Source organism: Oreochromis aureus, linkage group 5 (assembly GCF_013358895.1).
Source record: "Oreochromis aureus strain Israel breed Guangdong linkage group 5, ZZ_aureus, whole genome shotgun sequence".
Lineage (NCBI taxonomy): Eukaryota > Metazoa > Chordata > Actinopteri > Cichliformes > Cichlidae > Oreochromis > Oreochromis aureus.
In genome coordinates, this window is record NC_052946.1 from 28,515,556 (window position 1) to 28,525,294 (window position 9,739).

General features: G+C 38.5%; 1 protein-coding gene across 4 annotated transcripts in view; it reads right to left on the minus strand.

Moving 5' to 3' along the window:
• Positions 1 to 9,739, minus strand: part of ptprt (protein tyrosine phosphatase receptor type T) — a 313,011-nt gene that overhangs the window by 151,793 nt on the left and 151,479 nt on the right. For all 4 annotated transcript variants that reach the window (XM_039612110.1, XM_039612109.1, XM_039612108.1 and 1 more), the window contains exon 11: positions 8,529 to 8,638. In XM_039612110.1, coding sequence (XP_039468044.1) covers positions 8,529 to 8,638 — 110 coding nt within the window. The remainder of the gene's footprint in view (positions 1 to 8,528; positions 8,639 to 9,739) is intronic.

Sequence of the window (9,739 nt, forward strand, 5' to 3'; positions counted from 1 at the left end):
ACATGCTTAGGGCACACCCTCAGGTAAAGGCAGAAAGCTACTAAACAAAGAAAAGAAGCTATACAGAATGCGCCACAGCCACAAAACTAAGTATTCACATTCTTTCTGACTCTTTGTGAGCCTGAGTTATGACCTTGGCTCCCTGTTTTTCTGCTTCCACCAAGGGTGGGGTGACGCTCCCGTGGCATGTGCTCTGTTCTCTTTACTATCACAACAAAAAAAAAAAAAAAAAAAGAGAAAGGCCCCTACTCTCTGAATACAATATTCTCTTCATAACTCGGCAGTATGAAATGTCATGAAACAGTGTAACTCACTCACAGTAAATCAGCAGTGAATCAGTAGTATAGGATAATACAAACCTACCTAATAAATCTAATGATTTTCAAATTCTTTTAACTAAGAAGTATGATGTGGCCTCCAGCAGTATTATGATTCACTCATTTTGATTACAGGTATAATGTAATATATGACAGCATAATAATCTCACAACTGCTACAAGCACATTTGCCTTTCTTAACACACACGAGTGAAAGGCAACTGTTGAAAAATGCCCTTTTGGGTGAGACAGGCCCAGAGGCCCTGCATGCAAGCGTGCTAACACACATACATGCAATGAAGAGCAGCTTACACTAGAGCACACACTATATGTGCGCCTCTATATCTCACATTGGTGTTAAAACAGGAAAAAAACTTAATAGTTTTGTTATCAACTGCTGAATTTACCCACTACTGACATTTAACTCTCCAGCTTGCAGGACAATAGGTGAAACGTTTGTGAAAACAGAGAAGGAAAAGTAAAGACACAGAGAGAGTCTGGTATGACCAAGCAGTGACCAGACAATAAATTTAGTTGGTAATACAATAAATTGTGAGATGCTTTCTGTTTGATTGATGCAACACAAGTAATTTACTGTATGGAGGAAATTCTCTTTGTGATAATCTTTTGAACGTGCATTTCTGTTGACCTGTCAATTTAGCGCATTATAAACTGATATGCAAATTAGTTGATTGATATTAGATTTGAAAAATAACTGTGTTATAAAATAAGTGAATAAGATGTAACAACGGTTGAAATTAGTTTTTTGTTTCTAGTGTGTGGAGAAGGTTTTATCATGGCACACATCTGTTTACATGGGAGGAAACTCCTCATGTGATGCGACATTTAGCAATTTGCAAGTGTGCAGCACATCAGAAGAATGACTATGAAATTACAAAGGGAAACAATTTTATTGACAAAGGATGAACAAAAAGCAGCTCCCACAGCTGAGTAAAAGAAATGGCTGAAATGCGGAGCGCAACTAAAAGACGACTTGATGATTTGTGAAGGAAAACCAATACTTCCAAAATCTCTACACAAAACAGCAGCCTTAGTGACACATGGAGTTACTCTCCATGCGTCAACAGGAGGGATAGGAGATATAATCTCCAAAACACTTTTACACTCTAAATTTCGAAACTTCAGCAAAATGCTTATGTAACCATTTTATTCCAACATATAGCATCCCCACTCTGATAAGATCAGATAATGGGACACACTTTGTCAATGAGGAAATCAGCAAAGTCTCTGAAGCACTAGGGTTCAACATCAAATATCACTGTGCTTACCATCCTCAAAGTGCCGGCCTAGCGGAAAGAACTAACGGCACAGAGACTTAGAAAATGCATGGAAGAAACAGGAAGGCCATGGCCTGAGTGTATAGGCCTAGTAAAAATGTGGATGAGATTAACCCAATGCTTGCAGAAGCTGACACCATTTGAAATTATACATGGTAGACCCTTTCCTCTGCCCATCACCAGTGAACCAATAGACAAATCAGTTAGAGAAACAACCCTAGCAGAATGGATGACAAAACTGCTAGAGAACAAAGAAATAGTTCTGAGCAACCAACTGCCGAATGATTCTTCTCCAGTCTCTTCCAGGTTGAAACCAGGCGACTGGATCCTGATCAAGGTTCTCCAGAGGAAAAACTGGAGCTCACCGAGGTGGGAGGGCCCTTATCAGGTCCTGCTCACAACACCGACAGCGTGCAAAATCGCTGAAAGACCTTCGTGGATCCACCAGAGCCACGCCAAAAAAAAAGTACAAGGGACACAAGCCCAGACGCCAGTCCACCTATCATCTAGTGATCTGTAAGTGGAGGAGAGGGCAGATTGGGTACATCCCGCCCTCTTGACTTCTCGCTTTCAGTCGACACACTAGGTGATCTGGTGAACTTGGTCGACCTGAAGAAACCCCATTGTAGCCCGAGCACCGACCTAGCCCCACCTGCCCGGTAGAGTAAAGGAAGATCAGTCCAACCTGCAAAACCAGAAGAGCAACCCATCACTCAAGATGTGTCCTCATCCTGTGGAATCAGATCCATGACCATGGTCTGCCTATGGAGACTTAGAGTCCCAGAAAAGCAGGGTGTATCTTTTGTTTATCCAAATAAGACACTGCAACCGGAATCTTCCTGGCACAAGCTTATAGTCCCATAGCAACTGAAGAAGAAGAAGACTGTGTGTAAGAATTTCTTGTACTTAACATGACGTAGCAATTGAAAATGTGCAAACAAGTGATTGTCTACTGAAGCCTATGAAGTATGAGTGAAATATATTAACAACAGGAGGGAATGTTATGAGATTCTATGTTTTTATGTGTTTTATTCTTTGTTTTATTATCTTTTAATATTCAAGCATATTGTAAAGTGTTTATATATTTCACAGAATTTGCTGTACTTTCCCATGTCACAAGATTCGATGTATTGCTCCATTGTCATGCAACCCGACAGTGAACTCTGCAATACATATAGTTTAAGCAGGAAACAGATGCGGGTCACCCAGACTACAATAGAAAACGGATGAGGCACCTAAACCACAACAGGAAAACAGATGCGCGACTCCCTAACCACAAAAGATTAAGTCAGCGCCACGTCTTTTAGAAAGAAGCAGACACACACACACATATACAACTGTTGGTTTAAAGGAATTTGTAAAGAGGAAATGTGACGTATTTGCATACGCAGCGATGTAACCTATAAATAAAGAACTGTGCCTGCACTCAGGGTGTGGGTCTCGCCAGAGTCCTCACCCGTGCGTGAGTCTCGTCAGAGTTCTCACCCGTGCACGTTAATGTTATTACATTCTAACTGTTTGAGTGTCTTTATTCAGCCTGAAGAATGTCTTATTAAAAATAAACTCTTGACAGTACTCTTACTGGGGATAAATATCAGCTAATACAAGCACAATAGTCAGATTAAGAGCCAATTAAATGCACCATACCAATCTAAGAAGATTAGAATAATACCTTGTATTAAGTTAGTCTGACGTTACTATGTATTTCAATATCTGCAAAGAGATGTGGATCTAAGAGTTAATGTCCAAAACTGAGAATTATCAACTTAAAAACTGGATATGACACATTTTAACAAATGAATCAGTATTATCAATAATGTTTTTTTTCCCACAGGACTTTTTGTAGTCCTGTGGAAAACTATGTACATCTTTACTGCTTCCATAGGAACTAACAGGATGATTGCAGCCAATTGCTGGTAATCAAATGCATTTGATAAAATGATCACCAACAACAACCTTTATTAAAAAGTACCTCACACCAACTACTTCTCAGTTGGTTATTGCTCCTGAAGATGAAGATGGTTCTATAAGCTACTGAAAAAACTTTCTTTTTCACTTGACTGTATGGCATGTTCTCTTTTTTGAGCAATATATATTAATAAATTATATGCTGTTTTATTTTCCTCTTTCCTACCTCACCTGCAACCAAACATTACCCTTCTTTTTGCATCCCTTTTTCTCCAGACGTTATTCTCATTTTCTCAAATGAATGGAGCACCAGAGGGAGTGGGGGAGGAGTGGGGGATCCCTTTAGATCTTACCCAGATGTGTCCTTTAATCCTGTAATTAGCTGCAATTACGGTAATAGATACAAGAGATGGAGTGATCATATTTGCACACTGATTAATTTCTGTAATCTTGCTGTATGGTAAGAACTATGTCTTCTGGTCAGATTTCTACTTGCTCACTGAATGCTTTATCTCTCTCTCTCACTTCTGCCTTCCTTCTTCCCATTCTCCTTATCTCTCTGCACCATTTGCCACCTCCACAAATCTACCCTGAGCCCACCCCCCAGTTTTTCTCCATACTCCTCAACCCCCTCTTTGTCCTAGGTGTAATTCATCTGGTTTCTATCCTGAAAAGGATGCAGAGGGGAAAAAAAGGAACACACAAGAGACAACAGAGCAGAATAGGACACAACAAGAGGCCCTTTAGATGTTGCAGATGATGCCTTTAATCCTGTCAATAGCTGCAATTATAGTAATTATCTCTAATAGCAGCGCATTATGTTGAGGCTCTGATATGTTTAACAGATGATGCTGAGTCGTGCCGCCTCTACCAGGCAGAGAGGGCAGAGAGCTTAGATTGGTGTTGATTTCATTAATATCAAACAAGGTGAAACTGATGATGGTCCCAAGGAGGTTCACAGACTGAGGACATTTTTTTTGTTTTGTTTTTTCAGGCTCTGGGTTGAGGTCTAATGGAAGTGTCAGACATGGTACTAAGGGGTCTTTTAGAGGTGTAGAATGAGAGAAGAGACTGGAGATTGATGGTAGTAAGTATAAGGGGTTTGAGAGAAAATAGGGATAATTATATGTTTGGAAGATGCTCCTAAAATAAGATTTGCCTTCTGTGTTACAAGATGTGTAAATCTGCAAGACAAGTGGAATAATCTACAGCTAAAATATACAATATGTTAGTTACTAATCTAAACGACAGCAACCTAGCTTTATAAATGTAACATCTGTTTAGTGTGTGGTTAATATTTAACTACAGCAAATATTCTACCTTTTTCTGGTGAAAAAAAATTGTAACTCTATCTGTGAAAATGAATTCTGTCAGGTTATAAAGACAAAAACCAGTGTTGTTGTCTGTGGCAGAACAAACCTCCTGGTTACTAGATTTATGGATGACATAACTACCTTTTCTGATGAATTTATAGTCTTTATTTATTATAGTTAAGGAGAGAATAAGTCAGGGTATACTTTTCTCAGTTTCTCAGTCAGTATTATCCCACATCTCTTATAAATATATATTTTTAAAAAAAGACTGATGGTCAGAACACTCTCCTCAGTGTTTAAATGTGGACCTTCACTAATTGGTGGGTTATGTCATAGTCGTTACATCTATCCTTTATTCACAGTTTATGGGTTACACACTTTAAAGTCCTCATACACTTAATACACACATTTGGAGACTAGTTGGTCTTTTTTAGAGCAACATCTCCTTCCTTGGTAGCTCATTCTCTCTCACTTTCAGGCGTGCACACAATAATAGCCCTTCCAGGTCTTGATGTGAGGTAGCTCCTTGATGCAGTGATATAAGAGGCAGACAGTAGACCAAGAACGGGTCAATAATTCATTAGATAGAGGGCTCAACTGAACTTCAACCCAAATAAACGTCCACACACACACACACACACACACACACACACACACACACACACACACACACACACACACACACACACACACACACACACACACACACACACACACACACACACCTATCTCACTCAATTCCAAACATTGTATAAAAGACTGTCTTTCTCCCACTTTATCTTGCAACTTAGACTTTCTACTTTCCCTTTATGATAATTTACATTAAATCATGAATTTATGGTCATATATGTCAATTATTCGTGGATAAAAATATATTTTATACTAATATGAACTGTCAGTGGTTAGAGAGAAAAGACTGTTCTTTTATTTCCCTGTTTCACCTAGTTTTAAAATAAGACCATATGAATGAAAAACAAACAAGACCTCTGGCTAAAAAGGTTTTTTTAAATTATTGCATTTTTTTCTCCTATATGGCACTAGGGAGCAGAAGAATGGACAAGGCACAGGGGTGTGATGGTTAGTACCATTGCCTTGTAGCAATAATGTCCTGGTTTTGAATCCATTTGTGGAGTTAGAACTTTGCAGGTACGCCAGCTTCCTCCCACAGTCCAAAGACATTAATATTAGTTAAACTGGTGATTTGAAATTGGCTACAAAAGTCCAGAAGCCAAAATGTGTGAATGTGGGTTGTGAATGGTTGTTTGTGTTAGCCCTGTCATAAGTAACCTATCTAGGGTATATCCCTTTTCTCGCCCCATCTTAGCTGGTATATACTCCAGCCCAATCCAGCTGTACCGGAAGACAGCGGTTTAATGGATAATATACATTCTTATGTACATACGTACACACAGTATACACTGTATGTACGTAGGTCCAAAAGGATAATGACAGCCTCCTTTGGGGCTGTGTTCCTTGGTTTGGGATAGCCCCTTAGTACAAATGAAGAGAATCGTAATGCTACAGAAAACAACATTTTCTAGACTGGTTTCAAGCCCTCATTTAGGGAATTCAACCCCATCCACAAACTCTGAGATGCAGTATGAGAAGGGACTTATTGCCCAAGTGTTTATACAAAGCTTTCGTTTTGGTGGAATTAGTATATACAACACAGCACAAAACAAGTACTGAAATAAACACATCACAACAAGCCAGTCTCAGAGAGATAGAAATGGGATGCCAAGAGTGACAAATCTGAATCTGAACAGCTGTAGCTGCATTGTGAAGAGTGCCTCAGTTAAACACCACATTAATCTGAACATCATTTTTTAAAATTATATATTTTATTCTCAGTTCATCTTAACTTGTCTTATTTCATATCGTTAAACATGACTTATCTAATTAGTTTTACAAATTAATGTGTTTTAAAGAGTTCCTCTCTTTCCTTAAACCGCATTCTCTCTCTATCTCGGTTCGAAACAAACAAGTCAAATATTGTTTCTGTAGCTATAGTAAGAGAGAAAGCTGCAAAAAAGGTCAGCCAAGGTGAAATGAGACACAAGATCAGACTCAAACTGGGATCATGCTTGCAACCCTCTGCTTTACAGTAGTCACAACTCAGTGGTGTAATTCCAGAAAGATATCGGTTTAGGGAGTAAAAGCTCTTGAATGTTGTGCCTGTTAGCAAGCTTCGATGTGCTACAGGCTGAATTTGGCAAATTTAACAAACATCTTAGAAAGTATAATGGTAAATGGCCTGTATTTATATAGCGCTTTTCTGGTCCCTAAGGACCCCAAAGCGCTTTACATATCCAGTCATTCACCCATTCACACACACATTCACACACTGGTGATGGCAAGCTACGTTGTAGCCACAGCCACCCTGGGGCGCACTGACAGAGGCGAGGCTGCCGGACACTGGCGCCACCGGGCCCTCTGACCACCACGGGTGAAGCGTCTTGCCCAAGGACACAACGACCGAGACTGTCCGAGCCGGGGCTCGAACCGGTAACCTTCCGATTACAAGGCGAACTCCCAACTCTTGAGCCACGATCGCCACAATAATGAGGATTGATTTTTCTTTATATGTAAATAATGTAGGTATCTTACATTTAAGTCATTTCATTTGTTAGTATCCTGACATTTAAGGCTCCCCCCAGCGTGTTCATAAAACAATAACAGGCACCTCGGCTTTAGATGCTTGATTTTCAAAACTACATAAACTGCTGGGATTACGACAAAGTGGAACCAAATGCCAGGACAATACTTGTTTGACTGTATTGTGACAAGTATAAAATTTGGTGGAGAGGGGACTGCACAGAGTCCTGACCTCAACCCAACAGAGCAGAGACTGTGAGCCAGGCCATCTTGTCCAACATCAGTGTCTGACCTCACAAATGCACTTCTGGAAGAATGGTCAAAAATTCCCATAAACATACTCCTTAACTTTGTGGAAAGCCTCCCCAGAAAAGTTGAAGCTTTTATAGCTGCAAAAGGTGGGCTGATATCACATTAAACCCTATGAATTAAGACTGGTGTGTCACTGAAGTTCATATAAGTTTAAAGGCAGATGAACAAATACTTCTCACAAGTTAGCTTGGTGCTTAAAGATATAAAACTGACAAGTTTGCCTAATACACAATCGTGCACCCCTCTGTCAATATAATGAAGCAAATCCAAAAACACAACCACAGAACTTGTCTGCATGATTTTTGTAAAGATCCGATACTCGAGAAAATATTGTCATGCATTAAAAAAAGAATTGCTGTGTTTCATACGTTTAATCATTAAAGCATCTTGATATAAGAGACAGGGAAAGACATATATTGGTTTTTCAGCAGGACTGCGAACCAGCACTGAGCCGCTCATCCCTGCACATTTACACTTCTTTTGGGGTACTTTTGTGCAATGACTTGTACTTCAGTACACACTATGCACATTGGTTAGAATAATTGAAAACTGTTACATCACTACAAGTTTTTCACCTTTCCATAATTCTGTTACAATATTACTGTGGTGTGCCCAATTACATCTGTATTTGTTATTTTTCATGTTTGATGTTTTTTAAGCAACTGGATGTTTAAATTTCATTTTCCTTCCTCCCTCCCTTGCTTTCGTCCTTCCTTCAATCTATCTACCCGTGCATCTGTTCATTTTTAAAACTCCCATTAATGTTCTTTGAAGTCTTTCACTGACCTCATACAATGTGATGATTCCATTGGTCTCGTTGGGAGCTTTCCACTGCATGAAGATCTTTTCTTCATATGGCGTATTCTGCAGAGATTCCATTGGCACTGATCCAGGCACTGGGAAGACACCAAGTACACAAAGTGTAATAATACATTACAACACAAATATGTACTCATATTTGAAGAATGTACATAAAATTATATTCAAATAACTGCTTTGCAAACATATGTATGTGGCAAAAGTATTATAAAGTATAAAGTACAGGTATTACAGCAGAGATTCTAAACTATTTTAGAAGCATGAAATGTATTTATAGTAATTATATTACAATAATACAATAAAAATAAAAATGTTCATTATTTTCTGACATTACCATCTAATTGTCAGTCTCACTGAAATGTCTTAGGTTGTAAGGAAATTCAACTTTCCAGAAAATGAATCCACACCATCATTGAGTCCATTTCTAATAATCCTCAAAAGAGCAGTTAGCACGCAAATACAGAGTACCAGTTCCAAAACACAAATTGAGACAGATATAAGCAAAAAGGCCAATGTGCAATGTAATGACTAAATAGTACATCTCAGGTTCAGTGAATCTAAATATTAAAGGGAGGGAGTAAAAAGAACTATGGAATCAGAATCAGAAGTAAAGAGAGGTATATTAAATTACACTAAAATACAGTTCAGCTTCTCATGATTTAATTAAATTTCTTGAGTCCAAAAGTTTCAAATGTCTCAGAAGGTAGAAATATTCAATTACCTGAAATTTAATTATAGGCTTTTTTCTCCCTTTGAGGCAGTGTGAGAAACACTGTTTGATCTGGAAAACTTGATAAACGGAGGACATTTGCAACTATTAGGTATGATAGGATATTTCACAATATTTCTTATAGTGTGAAAGAATGAAAGATTTTGCTGACATGCGGCAATACCAGTCTGTGTTAAAAGAATTCTTATTTTAAAAGAATTCTTCTTTTAACATACATATAGTCTCAGCCAGCCTATATTGATCAACTGTTTAATCACATGAAAATGAGGACATAACTTCATACGTAATGTGATTTCCTGAGAAATGTGTAAGTAAAACAGAGCTTCTGTCTTAATTAGCAGTTCAACATCTACTACACATATTGAAAGTTTAACGACAACCTACGACTTGCCATATTATTGTGCAGCTCAGCTGTAATTTGTAAAATGAAACCAGTGTCATCATAAGA